We start from the raw sequence: 17,819 nt of genomic DNA, 5'->3' as shown, positions 1-17,819 counted from the left end.
TAGCCCTGGCTGTCCTGGAACTCACTTGGTAGACCAGGCTAGCCTCAAACTCAGAAATCCGCCTGCCTCTGCCTCCCGAGTGCTGGGATTAAAGGCATGTGCCACCATGCCCGGCTGGCACTGAGTCTTGAAGCATAGCCATTGTGGATAAGGGATTGACAACTACTATATTAATTACTAATTGACAAATTCCAAAATATTTAAATGAAGTTATTCCTCTTACTGTATTCATGAAAATAAAATCTTCAGGAGATATATAAGCATACTGCACAAACCTCACTCTCATTCCTGTATATTCTTGGCAGGTAACTTAATAATTGTATCAATTATTTATTCAGTTCATTTAAACCCATGTCAAGTGTGTGCATTCATATCTAATATGAAAGGGATAATTTTTATGGTCACATGTTTAATCCTTCAATTCCTAATAGCTTGTTTTTCATAACTGTTATTTTTTCTTTTATATATACAATTCTGGATATATAAATATCAATTTTACTAGTTTAAATGTCTTCTGTTGATAATTTGAATTTCTTAGGTCAAATTAGGTCAAATTTCTAATTGATTCCTAGTCACTTTGAGGAGTAGTATGGGGCTTAGATTAGTTTTTGTCATATACTTTGTAAATTTTTGTCGTGTTCATAGTTGGCTTTCCAATTCTCTGTCTGTCTGCTTTCCTGTTAAATTTTGGAAATGTGGTAAGGCACAGAGTTTGCTACCTGCTGTGTGGTTTGAGCTTTGTCTTGGGCAATGAATCCCTACATGCATTGCTTTCGTCTAAGCAGGTAGGGAAGCCTCTGTAAACCCTAGTTTGACTGATAGGAAGCTTTTGATGATGGGCCATCTGGCTTAAGTGATCCAATTGTGATTCCTCAGAGGGGCTTTCCTTATATAACCATCAGAATATGCAGAGTATACGATTACTCCAAATTATATACCAAAACGGATCTGGCATGAGAGTATCTAGACGAGTTTTTACCAACTCCTCGGGATTCATGCTCTTGAAGTCCTAATGAACTGGAGAACAAGCTTGCCTACAGGAGGACCAGGAAAGGGGATAACATTTGAAATGTAAATACAGAAAATATCCAATAAGAAAGAAAGAAAGAAAGAAAGAAAGAAAGAAAGAAAGAAAGAAAGAAAGAAAGAAAGAAAGAAAGAAAGAAAGAAAGAAAGCTTCCCTACTGTAGTCTAACACTGGCAGTACATGACTGGCTTTCTTCTTTCTCATGGCTCATTAAGGTCAAACCTTTTACTGTCCTTTCTTTGCATCAGCTTTCAAAGTTCCTGGAAAGTTCTGTCTATGGTAGTTTTTCTTGTCTTATTTACCTGTCTCTATGCTAATACACACATACACACACACTCAGTATATCTGTATCTATCTATTTTATCCTGATATATGTGTACACAGTTAATATTTACAAGAACATCAAAACCCCTCATAATATTGCTGGTAATGTATGAACATAATGCAAATATATTTCACATCCCCATATAAATATATTAAAAATAATGTCTAGCATATTTTGCATGCCAGATAATTCTTTACCACTATGCATTAACTTCAGCCCTTTTTCATTTTGAGACACAGTCTTTCTAAATTGTTCAGGCTGGTCTTAAACACATTCTGTAGCCCACTGTTGCACACCAATTTGCTTCCAAGTAAAACATTCCATCTTGAAAGGAAGTTCCTTAAAATATAGGATGTTCTAACAGGACTATTCCATCCTTCAGGGAAACTAGTTAAGCTCAGGAAGTAAACAACTCAAAAGTTTCAGGAAGTCCCTGAAACTGACCAGATTCACTAGCACCCTTCCCAAGAATATATAAACCATAAGGATGGAAAGACATTTTCAAACAAGCTGAGCTACGTGGAAGAGGAAGATCACATGTGATGGCTATTTTTAGTTGCCAACTTGACTACATCTGGAATTAACTAAAATCCAAAAATGGGAGCAAACCTGTGAGGGATTTTTGCTTAATTTGAAGTAGGTAGATTCATTTTTAATTCATATCTTTGAGATAGGAAAACACAGGCCTTTAATCTGGATTTTGGAAGACACACCTTTAATCTGGGCCATACCTTGTGTTGGTAGCCTTTGTAAGGACATGAAAGAAGAAAGCCTTTAATATTTGTTTGCTTGCCCTCATCTTTCTAGCAAGTCCATAGCCTCACTGGCATTAGAGCTTACTTCTTCAGGATGCCAACATATACTGAATACCAGCTGAGAGACACACAGTCTTGTGGACTGAGGAACTACTGGATTCTCTCTCATTCTCTCTCCTCTCCTCTCTCTCTCTCTCTCTCTCTCTCTCTCTCTCTCTCTATATATATATATATATATATATATATATATATATATATACATATACATATATACATGTCTAGCATGCATGAAGCCTTGGGGTCTATCCCCATCACCACATAAAACTGAGCATGGTGGTCTATGCTTGTCACCCCAGTACTTAGCATTTGGGAGATGGGAGTAGGAGGATCAGAAGTTTAAGGTCATTCTTTGTCAAGTAGCATGTTTCAGGCTAGCCTGGGCTATAGGAGACCCCATCTCAAAAACACATAAAAGAACATAACAATGTGGATAAACCATTCTTAAAAATCTTATGTGGGAAAAGCTAGCCAATTCTATCTATGTATGAGAAATCTTATTTTAAATGCATATGTTTTATTTTATTTTTGTTTTATTTGTAGTGGTGGGGATTAAGTGCAGGGCCTCCCACATGTAAGGCAAGTTCTCTACCATTTAACTATCTCCTCCCCAGCTCTAGAAATTTTAAACAACACAAAAATTACATCAAATTGAATTGAGAAAGGTCACCAGTACCCACAGAAGTCAGAATTAAAAATTTAAAGAACGAAGATTCTACAATATTTTCTAATTTCTAAAAGACCAAAGATGTTTGAGTATGAATAGAAACTCTCTTATTATCAGATGAGTGTTTTACATGTATGTATGTATGTATGTATGTATGTATGTAATGTATGTATGTTATGTATGTATGTTATGTATGTATGTATGCATGCATGTTTGCATGTATGCATGCCACCTGTATGTCTTCAGAGGTCAGGAGAGGGTTCTGCATCCCCTGGAACTGAAATTAACATGGTGGTGAGGCACTGTGTAGAACTGAACCCTGGTCCTTTGCAAGAACAATCATTGCTGCTAATTGCTGAGCCATCTTTCCTGCTTCCTGTACGTCAAATTTTTGAGTAAATTACTTTCAATTCAAATTTATCATTGGTCAAAGCACAAATTCATACCTATTAAATAATAATGTGTAGAGAGCTGGTGATCTCTGAGCACAGTGAGTCTCCTGGGATTTGATCCCAAGTGCTCCCCAGCCCCCACCCCATTTACTCCACACAGCAGACAGAATGCAGGTGGAGCATAGACTGGAGGAGGTACAGACGTGCATAGAACAAGGTCTCTAGCACCAGAGACCCTTTTAAGTGGCTTGTTAAGAACCCATGTTTTCTAAAAGTGGGCACTCACTCCAAGTTTTCATTGAAGCAGCTCTCCTGTGGGTGGGAAGCAGCACTTCTGTAAGCTGATAGGACAGCACAGTATTCCTGCAATACTAGGGCAATTCCCTCGTGAGCAGTTAGTATGATGGACTGTCAGGAGGTGGCATGTTTCCTCCTCAACCTGCTCTGCCTTGACTCCTACCATTTTTCAGTACTCAGGTTCAAATATCAGAGAAAGTACATTTAGCAAAACAGCACAAGGCTTATGTTAATGTTAAATAAAATGACTCCTTGATTAAACAAAGATTCTGTGCAAAACTACTCCAAAAAACAACAACAACAACAACACAACAACTCAGATTGTGCATCAACCAATAAGTTTTAATCTTGTTCTTTCCTTTTGTATCCATCTTACTTATCCAAGATCCTACCTAAAAACAGTTCAGAGCTGCTTGATGTGAGGGCTGGGAGCCAAATTTGGGTCCTCTGAAAGAGCAGTATCACTCCAGTCCCCTCCCCTCACCACTGCCTGAGCTCCAAGGAGCAAGGGTTGGGTCAGCAAGGTCAAGTTGGGTCAACTCAGAGGTAAAAACATATGTCTCCAACCCTGCAGATCCGAGTTTAAGTCCTTGCACATGTATGATGGAAGGAGAGAACTGAGTCTCATAAGCTGGTCTCTGATGTCTGTACATGTGCCATAGTATGTATGTGCTTTGAACAGCCATGCTTGAGTGCATGCACACGCATACACACACACACATACATACGTACGTACATACACACACGATAATAGCAACAATAACAATGGTAATAACAAAAGAAGCAAACGTCACACAGTAGCTGTGGTCTGATGAGGCTGTGCCTCCACAAGACTTCCATATGGACACAGTCCTCTGATATTATAGACAGAACAGGGACTTTTTTATTTTTGCAATTGCTCTCATGTTTCTTTTTCATGTTTCTTATCTCACAGAAACTTACTTCTTGTACCTGAGGAAGAAAAGGCACCAAGGATTCCCTGCTTTCTCATCGCTTACCCTAGCATCCTACCCAGGTCACCAAACCTCTGACCTTACTGTACTATTAACTTCTTGTTTTTCTAAAACAAAGCACTTGCTACAAATAATCTAACTATACACTAATTTCATTAGGCATTTCTGGAATTTGCTCCTTTTTATGTTGTTCAATATTTGATTAAACACATTGTTCTTAGGCACAGCCATGGTCAACACAAACATTTGGTTGCTAAGCATCCTAATATTTATATTTATGAGGCTGAGCCTTGTGACTACAGGAACTGAAACCAGCCTCCCAGATTGTACATCAAGGAGTAAAATGGTGTACTTTTTTTTCAAAGATCATGTGCATTTTATTTTAGCATTATAATTATAGATATACCATGTTTACATATAAAGTAGTCTTCAAATTCCTGAAGTAAATTATTTTTTAAAACAAATACTGCCCTGGGTACTTTTTATATGTGTGTATTACCTCTCTTTCCCCCCTCTCTCTGTTTCTCTCTCTAAGATGGGTGTGTGTGTGTGTGTGTGCGCGCGCGCGCGTGTGTGGGGGGGGTATGTATGTGTCATAGTGTACATGTGGAGGTCCTTGTCTTTTACCATGTTTTCCATAGCATCTGTTGCTTTGCATTCACGTATGTCAGGCTGGCTATGGATTCTAAAGGCTCTCCTGCCTAGCTCTCATCACAGAAACACTAAGGTTATAGCCAGGTGCTACATGCCTGGCTTTAACTGGGCACTGGACATTCAAAATGCAGGATTTTACACAGTAAGTGCTTGGCCACTTCCCCACCATTGGGTATTTTATAGGCCATTTTCTTATCATTTGATTTCCAATATTTCTTACTCATTATCATAAAACATACTCAACATTTCAAAAGCACTCTGTTTTGAACTTGAAATTAGATATTTTAAGAAACAACAATTCATAAAATTTAAGTGAAATGTTGTGGACAGTAAAGAAATGAATATTAAAAAAAATGAGAGAATTCCTTCATTTGAACATCAGGAGAAATCAGCCACATAGCTAAGGTAACCTTCTCTACTTGATCCCAGCCTAGAGGTCAAGAAACAACTCCTAGGTTCTTTCCTGGGGGACAGAAACACTTTACTGAGTTAAAAGAGTAACAGGTCCATCAATAATCATTTCAGGCTACAACAGAGCCACAGGAAGCCACAGCAGACCATCACCTACAACTAAAGCATTGCCTAAAGATGACACTCTGGGGTCTTTCCAAAGGCTTAGATTTGTGACACATCAATGGCAAGCTCTTCTTACAGCTGTTTAGTGTTGCCCCTTACATGAGCATCTCCTTACAGTTGTCCAGCTCCTTTGCTGTCTTCTGAAGTCTCAACCCAAGTGCCTCTACTTGACACTGTAAATCTGAAACGACACAGCATGGTCATTAGTGTACTGTGTGTAGCGAGAGTTTTTAGCTACACTGCTTTGGAAAGAATGGGTAGTTACCATGACTCGGGGAGAAGGATGGGAACTAAAAGCTGCAGGAGAGAAAGCCAACCAGCCACATAAGAATTCGGGTAAGTGGCCATTGGGCACTTCTCCAATTGGGCATAAGGTAGCAGGGGAAGGTTTAGGAGTCTCAGGAGTGCCAGAGGGGAGGATTTGCTAGCAAGGGAAGGTTTAGGAATACCCAGTCTTCGAACTAGTCACAGATTGTCAAAAACTAACGTGTGTGTGTGTCTGTGTGTGTGTGTGTCTGTGTGTGTGTGTGTGCGTGTGTGTGTTCCACTTGTGAATCCAAATAACTCCTGGACGGGTGCACACATGTGACCAGCTGGGAGCCAAAGTGGTGTAGCTAAAAGCTACTGCTACACTAGTGCCTAGGTGCTTTTATAAACTCAACCGGACCCCTCTGAAGTCCCCTCGAGCTTCCTAAGAATGATACAGGTGTTCCTTCCACTTTGCCTGTATTGTTCTATGCAAGATGCCCGAGACCTCACAACAGCCCACTCAACGGGCCTTTGCCCCCCTTCACTTGTCAGGCTTATTTGCAAGCTCCTAACAGGGTAACCTTTCTAGTGTTTTCAAGGAAATTTATGTTGCTGGCACACTCCATACATTTCTGATCATGTGGCTCACTTCTTAAAACGTTTGGCTGTCTGTACTTCTCTTCCCAAACCTACTGAGGCTTCTGGATAGAAATGAAAGACATAATCACATGCCAGGCTCATGGTTGATAGCTTAACTCTGAGTAGCATCTACAAGGCATTTTAATAGCTTCAAAAGGCAAGAGAACACCGCACAGGCAACTGGTTTCCACACAGCTGTCATCTAGGAAATTTAGGGAGTATTTGAGAAGGATTATTCCAGAAGCCATGTGTAGTGCGTGTTGAGCCTTGGCTTATCTCAGTCCTGCCAGAAGGCTGTTGTGAGGATTGTGGGCTGAAGCCTGACTCCACCTCACTCCCCAGGAGCATTTAAGGTACAAAAGGAAACCACACAAATGAACTAGCCAGTTTATACAGAAAAAGTCATTCAAAACAAGGGAATTATCAAATTTTTATATTCTAGCTATATCAAACATTTTAATATCCCTTTTAATAGTAAATTTGACATATTTTAATGAAGCTATATACATGAGCCAAACTTCTATGTAAATCTATAGCATGCTTTCCTTCCTTCCTTCCTTCCTTCCTATCTATCTATATCTATCTATCTATCTATCTATCTATCTATCTATCTATCTATCTATCTATCTATCTATCTGATGAGCTAGTTCCTCAATCAAAAAGCAAATTCACTCTAAACAAATGTTCTCATAAGAATTTTCTAGGGTGCTCGCTTCAGCAGCACATATATTAAAATTGGAACGATACACAGAAGATTAGCATGGCCCCCGTGCAAGGATGACACGGAAACTCGTGAAGTGTTCCATATTTTTAAGAGCATGGAATACCTATAATACAACTCATGGACCACATGAAGCTCAAGAGGAAGGAGCACCAAAGAGTATATACTTCAGTCCTACTTAGAAGGGGGAACAAAAAAAATCAAGGGAAGTAGAGGATGGGAGAGACTGGGGAAGAAGAGAGGAGGGAGAGGGGAAAAAGAGGGGAAGTTCAATCAGGTATGGGAGGAGATGGAGGAGATGTGCAGCGGGTCAGGAAATTGAAGTCTGTAGCAATGGGGGATGGGGAACTGGGGGAAGCAACCAGAAAGCCCTAGATACCAGAAAAGCAAGAGCCTCCCAGGACCCCACAGGGATGACATTAGCTGAATACCCCACAAAGGAGAGGGAGAATCTGTCAAGACCATATCCAGAGGTTAGGCATGGCCCCCTGGTTGAAGGATGGGGCCACCTACCCATCTCCAAAATTTTAACCCAGAATTGCTCCTGTCTAAAGGAAATACAGGGACAAAGAATGGAGCAGAGACTGAAGGAAAGGCCATCCAGAGACTGCCTCACCTGGGAATCCATCCCACATGCAGACACCAAACCCAGATACTATTGCAGATGATAAGAAGTGCTTACTGACAGGAGCCTGATATAGCTGTCTCCTGAGATGCTCTGCCAGATTCTGACCAGTTCAGATGCGGAGGCTTGCAGCCAACCACTGGACTGAGCACAGGGACCCCGATGGAGGAGTTAGGGGAAGGACTGAAGGAGCTGAAGGTACTTTATGCAGCATCAATGTGAGGGGAGGCCCTTGGCTCCATGAAGGCTTGATGCCCCAGTGTAGAGGAATGTTAGGGTGGTGAGGCAGGAGTGGGTGGATGGGTGAGGGAGCACCCTCATAGAAGCAGGGTAAGGGGGGACAGGATAAGGGGCTTGCAGAGGGGAAACTGGGAAAAGGGATAGAATTTGAAATGTAGATAAATAAAATAAAAAATTTAAAAAAAAGTTTTCGCCGGGCAGTGGTGGCACACACCTTTAATCCCAGTACTTGGGAGGCAGAGGCAGGCAGACTTCTGGGTTAGAGGCCAGCCTGGTCTACAGAGTGAGTTCCAGGACAGCCAGTGCTACACAGAGAAACCCTGACCGAAAAAAAACAACAAAAAAAGAGTTTTCTAGGTATTTATATAAAGATATAAATACCTAGAAAAATATAATACCTTCATTTTTAGATTTTAATTATTTTAATGAACATGTAAAATTTTACGTCATGTATATCACACTTTGAAACATGTATACATTATGGAATGGATAACAAGCTTATTAACACACCAATACACTTCAAATTTACTCTTAAAGTTTTTAAAATAATTCTGTTGACTAATAATCATCATGTTATACAACAGAGTTATTAAATTCCCCACCTATCTACATGAGATGTTTGTGTTCTTTGAGCAATATCTCCCCACATGCATTATTTAACGTCATTCCTTCGAAATGCCAGACTGGTTCCAATTGTCTCATTTTTCAGATGAAGAGAAAAAAAATGAGACCCTCTCTGAGTGCATTGTTCCATTCTTGAAATCAGGAAATCAGCCAGCCAGCCAGCCAGCAGGCAATCTTTCTGAAGAAGTTTAAGTCTGCTGAGGGGACAGCCCCTCAAAACAAGATCCAACTATGGACTTACTAATGATATTTTCAGGGTACACCTTTTCCCAGGAACAAAAGAGAAAATAATATGAAATATAGTTTTTTTAGAAAATCTTTCAAAACCCAGAAACCTTATTTTGAATGTTCTGTAGCATGTGATTGCGTAACTAAGCACAGCAGGCTGCAGACGGCTGCTGGCAGGGTTGGCTCTGATGAGGGAGGAGCGGGTGTTCACTGATGGGATGCTATGCCCATGTGCTGAGCATAGTGCTCCCCTCCGAAGAGGGAGGAGCTGGTGTTCACTGGTGGATGCTACGCTCACCCTGCCTTTGTTCATTTGTGGTCATAGTTTCCAGGAAGGGAACGCAGGTATTTTGATTATTGTAAATGGAAAGAGGAAAGATGAAAGTAGGCTCATTCAGCAAGCTGCCAAGTGATCTAATGGCTCAAACTGAGTTGTTCTGCCTGATCCCAAAGTTTTTCTTGCTCATGATGACTCCTGAAACAGAAAACTCACAAGCAAATACTGTTTGTCAGAGAAGTGTGGTGAGCCTTGTTCTAGGCCAGTTGCAGTCTCTTAACTTTTAAAGAGATATACATTACAAAATGAGAAGCATTACTGGTGAAAGAATAAAGACAAATGTGGTGCCCTTGTAACTAATTTCATGGAGCAAGCAATACAGACAACCATCCTGCTTTCTTGCTGGATGCTCCTTGGTGCTTCTGTCAGGATATAATCATGAGTGGATCTGAGTCCATGTGATAAAAGTTTGTTAGTATTTCTAAGGCAACAGTTAAAATTGATTAGCTTTAAACAGTTCACAGAGAACTGTTAGTTGGAATGTAAATTTTATGTAATTAATTCTCAATTATCTGAGAACTAGTAGAGTAGCATATGCTAAAAATAGTCACTAAATCAAGCTCATTTCAGTAACATTAAAAAGTACTATACTAGAAGGAAGGAAGGAAAGAAGGAAGGGAGGGAGGGAGGGAGGGAGGNGGAGGGAGGGAGGGAGGGAGGAAGGAAGGAAGGAAGGAAGGAAGGAAGGAAGGAAGGAAGGAAGGAAGGAAGGAAGGAAGGAAGGAAGGAAAAGAAAACAGGGCTGGATAGATGGCTCAGTAGTTGAGCACTAACTGCACTTCCAGAGGACACGGCAGCTCACAAATGTCTGTAACTCCAAGATCTGACACCCTTGCCTAGACATACAGGCAGGCAAAACACCAATGCACATAAAATAAAACCAGAAAGTGTTCTGAGGCTCACATGTCAGTATACAGCTGCATCAGAGTTCCAGCATTTACCAGGTTCCAAATAAAACAGGCTATGCCACACACCCCTGCACAGGAATAACGGCAAAGCTAGTGTGTGCTTTACAAAGGGTTATTCTTTCTCCACATGTTTCTCTTCCCCTCTTCAGAATAAACACAGGTTAGTCTTTGGTTCACAGTGTAGAACCAGCAGAGGAGACACTGCCACCATGATTGTGTGCCATGTGTCTTACAACAGCTCTGAATATTGGTAAAGTAAATGAATGTTTTACCTTTAAAAACAAGAACCCATGAAGGTTGTCACATTAAGTAAACAGAAACAGAAATGTAAGCAGCACCTACCAAGAAAGCATTTTCTTTAAGCAGAAAAAAGCATTTCATAGAGCTGAGGAAACATAATTCATTATGAAAATCTCACAATGTAAAAAGCCCCCTGGTGTGTTACTGGAAGATGATTTATATATTTTCATGGCTGCTTTTCATTTTTTGTTGTATTTTTTTTTTTTTTGTAATCAAGAAGTGCTAAGGGATATTTTAAAAAACAAAAACATAGGATGGTCTCTGTGGTTCTGAATGATCTTATTAAAGGTTGGCGTAGACTAGCAGGGTCCTTTGTTTCCAGAAGCAGAATGCCCAGTTCCTGTTCCTAAGAAATAAAGGAACACAGTCAGGAGAAGCAGCAGAGAGTCTAAGCCACCTGCACAAAACAGCTCCTTCAGTTTCTGAGGCAAGGAGTTCTTAAATAAGTGCATTGTTCTGAGTAGTCCTTCTCTATAGTCAAATAAATTCAACTTCAATTTTCTGTCATTCAGCATGACATTGGATTATGAGGCGAAAGGGCCTGAATGACTAGGAAGAGAAAGGAAGCGGTGGCTTTAAACACCATGCAGATGTAAGGCGGAACCCATGGAAACAATCCAGAATTTACAACAGCACATTCTATGATGATGTGACTGCCTTCTTTGCAGATATTAAATAAGAAGCAAATGATTTTAAATGAACAAAACCAAAAAGAGCTCTTAGCTTCTCTTCAACATGAAGCAGCTGCTTGCTGGATAGCATTACACAGGCACCAGATTTGCAGTAATTAGTCATTTGAAAGAATCCTGTGATTCTGAAAGGCTTTGAGAAACTGCACATACAAAAGGTATTCATGGTTAACTATTTTATAGGAAGATAGAAAGCTTTAGTAGTCACTTGGAAAGTATAATAATAGGCATACGATAATATCAGAGAAGACAATAATAAATACACCTCAAAGGGTAGAAAGAAGTTTCCTAATATAAAGAAAACACATGCAATCTTAAATTTTGGCTCAAAGTGCTATTTGGAGGAAAGAATATAAGTCAAGGTTCAAAGTAGCAAGATGGAAAAAATAAACAGGCATAAAGGCACTCAAAGACACAGGGTAAAAAAATTTTAAATTTCTAGAGTTTGATCTGACAGTTGTAATTTCTAAGATCAGATGAGATGGGGCATGTTCAGGGCAGTTTGGCCATAGATGGAATTGCAATTTTAAAGGGTTAAGGTGACTTCACTGATGATTCTGAGTCACAAAAATTACTCATCTCAAGAACAATACATGAATTTCAACAATTAAAAAAAAAAACAATGGCTCTAAACATTTTTTTAATGTTAGAGATAAAGAAACCCAAGCTAACTTTGAAGCTTCTAAGCAATTCAACACTTAACATTCCAGAGGTGCTGTGTATGCGTGTTAAAGCCACATTGCCTAGCTACAAATCCTGGCTCTGCTTGTTCTAGACAGTATGGCTTCAGGAACCCTGCACAGGGCTCCCAGCCTTCAGTGACTTCATAGGTGCACAGGAAGGACAGCAGCGACAGGTACATTATGTGCCACCTATTGTTGTGCTAGAATTAAGCCATCTCTTCCAATTTCACTCTGAAACGAAGGTCATCATTTCCCACCTTACAGACCTTCCTTGCTCTTGTACAACAAGGGTGTGGCGTCTTAGTTTGTTTTCCTTAACAGTTTCTTGGGGGAACTAAGATAAATTGTTATCATTTGTTAGATACATGTAATGAGATCGCGGCATTTGTTCAGGCGCACTTTACATACTTGTTACAGTTTTTTTTTTTCTGATTGAAAATGTTTATGGAGACATATTGTCAGAGCAGTGGTCCTTAACCTTCCTATGTTGTGATGACCTTCAACCATAGAATTATTTATGTTGCTACTTCATAGCTGTAATCTTGCTTCTGTTCCGAATCAAAATGTAAATATCTGATGTGCCACCTTAAAGGGGGTCAACTATCCCCAGCTGAGAACCACTGGTTTAGAGACTGGTCTTGTTTTTGTGAGTCACAAATGAGTATCTTCTGTGTCATGAAGACTAATAAGTTCTGTTCTGTGTAAGCAAAATATAAAGCAGAAAGCAAGCAAAGGAAAAAGGAGAACACTTGTTGTGGGGAAGAACCAAATGAGGTTGAAGCACAAAACAGACAAACATTGTCTGATCCTATGGGTGGGACAGAGGCTTTAACTGTAGTTGGAGAGGAAAATGTTAACAAGGATGGGTGTTTTTTTGTTTGTTTGTTTGTTTGTTTTGAAGGCAGTGATACTTAGGTGTGTTCATTTGTAGAAGGTTCATTCTAGCATCTGTGCTGTGAATTTAATGTATGACTCATAACTTTTATCTTATATATGACAAGAAAAGTACACCCCTTGTAGGTGGGGGTTTTGTTGTTGTTGCTGCTGATGTTGTTGTTTTTTAATTACACAAATTGCTTGGGCTTAAATAACTTTGTCCTGAAAAAATGAAGGATAAAGAACAGCAAAGAAGAGAAAGACTGAGCAGGCTGTTGAGATGTGATACTTAGATGTGTTCATTAAGGCCTGGATATACAGTGGGTACCCAGACTGCAAGAGCAGCACAGGCTGTGGGACTTAAGTGTGAAGTGGATGTGAAACTGGGATTCTCCATTAGTACCCTGCAGTGAACATCTGGGAAGGAACTGGCTCCAACAGGGCCCGAGCAGGTGGCGACATGGGAAGGAAGCCGTGCACTGCTGAATTTGGTGGTGCGGCAGACTGCTTCTAGGCATGGCTGGAAGAGAAAACCGAGGGGAAAAGGCAAGTATGAGAGGGTGGAGTGGGCAGAGTGGGCGGAGTGGGCGGTGTGGGCTATGTGGGCTGCGTGGGTTGAGTGGGCTGCGTGGGCTGAGTGGGCAGGTCTTCTTAGTGCACAGAGCCACAGTCACAGAAAGGGTCATGGAAATAATGATGCATAAAACATCAGAGATGAAATTGTAACTGGCATCAGACAAGAGAACTCCTGCAGAAGCCCTTGGCAGGAAGGACATACCAAGTGACTAGATGGCTTACTGAGACTAGCAGCCCTTCCCCCAGCTGCAGAAACTGCTACAAAAGACTACAAAAAAACTGCTACAAAAAAACTGCTACAAAAGGGGTGAGCAAGAAGCCAGTCATCCCAACTAAAAAGAAAGAGTCTGTCCAGGAGGCAACATTTTCCTACTTTGTTTTAATGTGCATTATTTTTTAAATTTTGTTTAGTTATTCTGTTTTAGCCTGCGTCTCAAACAGGCGTTCAGCGCCTTCCTTCACCTCTCCCCACTCTACAGTGCTGACTCAGTTAACTTCCTGTCGTCCAGCCCATGCCCATTCCCCTCGTTCACACATCAGTCACCTTTGCTGCTTTCACATTCTTTCCTTGCTTTGTGACTTAATTATTAATTAAGAAAACACCTGGAGATCACTGGAGATTATAAACGACATTTCCCCAGATCCGTGTCTCATACATCTGAGCCTTCCTGGGCACACAAAAGAAGGGCACAGACGGGTCTTCTACAGAAAGTTTGCCTCCGCAGTTGCTACACCCTGAAGAGCAGTGGGGAGCGTAATAAGTTCAAGTCGACATAACTTACCAGGAGGACTTGTGTGAAATGAAACCAAAACAGTGAAGAAACAAGAAAAATAAAAACACTGGAGAACATACCCAGCCTGAAAGACATGCAAAGCACAACAAAGAAATAGAGATAATGAAAGAACATTCACTTGTGATGTGCTCACAGCTCCTCATTACTAGAGGCGGAAGTTAACCATAAGAAACATTGGTGAAATGCAAGAGAAAGGTCCTATTTTTTAAAAGGACCAATGGCCACAAAGAAGACTCGGATTAGCAAATAAAGGAAGAAGAAAATAAATTTAGCATATAAATAAGAATGTTGGCAAAAAAAAAAAGTAGTTAACTGTTTGGAGGAGAATTAAAAAAAAAAAAGGGAGAAAAAAATCAGTAAGGAAATGAAGTTTTTTAACAAGTACAGAGGGGAAATTGAAGAGTCAACCTACGGCATGGGGGATGCACAGCAAAAAGCATCACTAAAAACTCAAAACACACTGAAGCCAAGGAAGCAGGTAAGCTAACTGCAGAACTTCCCCCTTTCCTTCCTCTACACTCCAATCCAACCAGCCGCCCTGTCTCATCCCTGGTTCTAGCTCTATATCACCTGCTGTGGGCTATCCTCACTCTCTGCTCCTCGTCCCACTAGAGTGAACTGGTCCTGGTGGGCCACCCTGCTTTTCTCCATTCTGTGGATCCCTCCAACACCCTCTCTTAGCCCATCCCCATGCCTTAAGTGTTAACTCCCAATCCCTAGAAACACATTTTACCCAGAATCCCCAGTGACCATCTCTATCAGGATTCCCAGGAGAATTTCCTACCAGGCAACACACAACCAACACCCTCTCATAAGAACCAGAGAGGGCAACAGTAAACAAAGAACACCCAACCAACAAAGATGAGGCCAGTTATCAGGAACTAGAATTACAAACTTCCCAAATTCAGGTGCCTGGATGTCAGCATAAAAACACAGTCAGCAAACATCCAGGACATTGTGTCTGCACTGGCCAGCATCCATCCCAAACATGGTCTGTCCTGAGCACCGCAGCACAACTGAAGCATAGCCTTTATGAAGATGACAGTGGTCCTTAAAGGGAGGTGAATAAATCCCTCAAAGAAATCTATGAATACATAAACAGAGGGAGGAAGGGAATAAAACAGCTGAAGACCTGAAGAGAGAAAGAGAACAGAGAAAACCCAAAGTGAGGGAAATCTGAAAATAAATTTTTTAGGAATGCAAACAGGAAACTCAGGGGCTAGCCTCACCAGCAGAATACAAAAGATGGAGGAGAGAATCTCAGACATTGAAGACACAATTAAGATAAAAAGACAGACACTTCCATCAAAAAAAAAAAAATGTTAAATCTAAGAAATTCCGAGCACAAAGCATCCAGGAAATCCAGGACACCATGAAAAGAACAAATCTATGAATAATAAGAATAGAAGAAGAAGGAAGAAGAGGAGGAGGAGGAGGAGGAGAAAGAGCAAGAGGAAAAGGAGAAGGAAGAGGAAGAAACAACCCATCTCAAAGTCAGAGAAAATACTTTCAACAAAATCAAAGAAGAAAATTTCCATACCCTAAAGAAGGTGATGCCTATTAAGGTGTAAGACTCATGGGTTACACTAAGTACACTGAACCAGAACAGATATTCCCTAGGACACATACAGAACAAGGAAAGGGTGTTAAAGCTGTGTGGTAGTTTGAATAGGATTACACACACACACACACCCAAGACTCATGTGTATGAATGCTTAGCCCATGGGGAGTGGCACTATTAGGAGGTGTGGTCTTGTTGGAGGAAGTGTGTCACTGCTGGGGCAGGCTTTGAGAGGTCTCCTGTGTTCTGGCTCTACCCAGTATGGAGCTCAGTCTTATTCTGTTGCCTTCAGATCAAGATGTAGACTCTCAGCTCTGTCTCCAGCACCATGCCTGCCTGCACGCTGCCATGCTTCCCTCCATAACAGTAATGGACTAAACTTCTGAAACCGCAAGTAAGCCCCAATTAAATGTTTGCTTTTATAAGAGTTGCTGTGGTCCTGATGTCTTTTCTCAGCAATAAAACCCTAACTAAGACAAACTGTAAGGGAAAAAGGCCAACTAACAAATACAGGCAGACATATTAGAATTATACATGCCATCTCAAAGGAGACTCAAAAAGCTAAAAGGGTCTGGAAATGAAATTCACAGGTAAATCAAAGGAATTAGGAAAAAATCAGAAAGACAAATATGGTATGTGTCTTAGTTAGAGTTTTATTGTTGTGAAAAGACACCATGACCATGGAATTTTTTTCTAAAAGAAATTATTTAATTGGGGCTGGCTTATAGTTCAGAGGTTTAGTCCATTATCATCATAGCAGGAAACACGGCAGTGTGCAGGCAGACATGGTGCTGAAGAGGTAGCTGAGAGTTCTACATCTTGATCCAAAGACAGCAGAAGGAGAATGTGACACACTGGCCAGACTTGAGCTTTTAGGCCTAAAAGCCTGCCTCTGGTGACACACTTCCTCCAATAAGGCCACATCTACTCCAACAAGGCCACATCTCCTAATAGTGCCACTCCCTCTGGCCAAGCATTCATACACATAAATCTATGGGAACAATTCCTATTAAATCCACCACACGATCTATTCACTTATACATGGATATTAGCTGTTAAGTCAATGATAATCAAGCTACCGAGGTAGTTATATGATAAAGTACTGGGGTAGGGAGGGGCAGATATCTCTCCCTAGGAAAGAGAAGTGGAATAGATAGCTATGGATGGGTGGGGGTTGGGGGGGTGTAATAGGAGTATCAAGTGGAGAGGAGGAGTGAAGAGGGGGATCAGGAAGTATGAAGTCAGACAGCTAATACTAAGGATCAGTTGAGGGGTAGTATGAAAACCTAATACAAGTAGAAGCTTCCTAAAATATATACCTATATGAAGATGATCTAACTGAAATCACCAAATAAGTGACAGAGGCCCAACTGGCCATCCCTTGTCACCAAATGAAGCTTCCAGTTCTGGGAATGGGTTACAGATATTTGATTGTTGGACAAAGGGATCCCATGGAAACTCTTGAGTCTGTTGCCAAGTCTGTAGGTTTCTGTCCACAAACTGATGGCAAGGCCTCATGCCGAAGACATAGACACAATTCATTGAATGTGGAGAAGTTGAACTGGTAGTACATAAGGTAGACTACAGTGTTCTGCATGCCACCAAGGGAAAATATAAAGATCACGCCAGCCATGAACTGTTAGATGGACGAAGGCTTCCAGCCTGCAAGATATGCTAGTACAATGGTAGCAAAACATGTGAGAGTAACCAACCAATACCTGTAGGCTCACTCTACAAGATGGAACCCATGCATGACACTGCTTAGGTGTCCAAGAACCTGACACTAGATAGTCCAAAGACCTAGAGTAAAACCAAATACTACTATAAAAAAAAAACCTTAAAACAAACAACAACAACACAGCAAGAAAATGAAAGAAAATGAATTCTTTTTTTCCCACTCCTTTCATTTTTATTTTTTTTAAATTTTTAATATTTTTTTTTATTTATTTATTTATTTATTTATTTTTTAATATTTTTATTACATAATTTCCTCAATTACATTTCAAATGCTATCCCAAAAGTCCCCCATACCCTCCCCCCACCACTTCCCTACCCACCCATTCTCA

General features: G+C 40.6%; 1 protein-coding gene and 1 non-coding gene across 5 annotated transcripts in view; one reads left to right on the top strand and one right to left on the bottom strand.

Annotated features, from left to right (window-relative positions):
- Lekr1 (leucine, glutamate and lysine rich 1) overlaps nucleotides 1-17,819 on the bottom strand; it is a 170,139-nt gene that overhangs the window by 59,219 nt on the left and 93,101 nt on the right. For all 4 annotated transcript variants that reach the window (XR_003836153.1, XM_029474779.1, XM_029474780.1 and 1 more), the window contains one exon: nucleotides 5,803-5,884. Coding sequence is in view for 3 of the 4 variants with exons in the window: in XM_029474779.1 (XP_029330639.1) it covers nucleotides 5,803-5,884 (82 nt within the window). In the remaining variant the exon portion in view is untranslated. The remainder of the gene's footprint in view (nucleotides 1-5,802; nucleotides 5,885-17,819) is intronic.
- LOC115030838 lies at nucleotides 7,297-7,403 on the top strand. The gene has a single exon (XR_003836398.1). It is a non-coding gene; the product is annotated as a U6 spliceosomal RNA (small nuclear RNA).

Source organism: Mus caroli, chromosome 3 (assembly GCF_900094665.2).
Source record: "Mus caroli chromosome 3, CAROLI_EIJ_v1.1, whole genome shotgun sequence".
In the NCBI taxonomy this organism is placed as follows: domain Eukaryota; kingdom Metazoa; phylum Chordata; class Mammalia; order Rodentia; family Muridae; genus Mus; species Mus caroli.
Note: the sequence above shows the minus strand (reverse complement) of the source record. Positions and strands in the feature narration are given on the sequence as shown.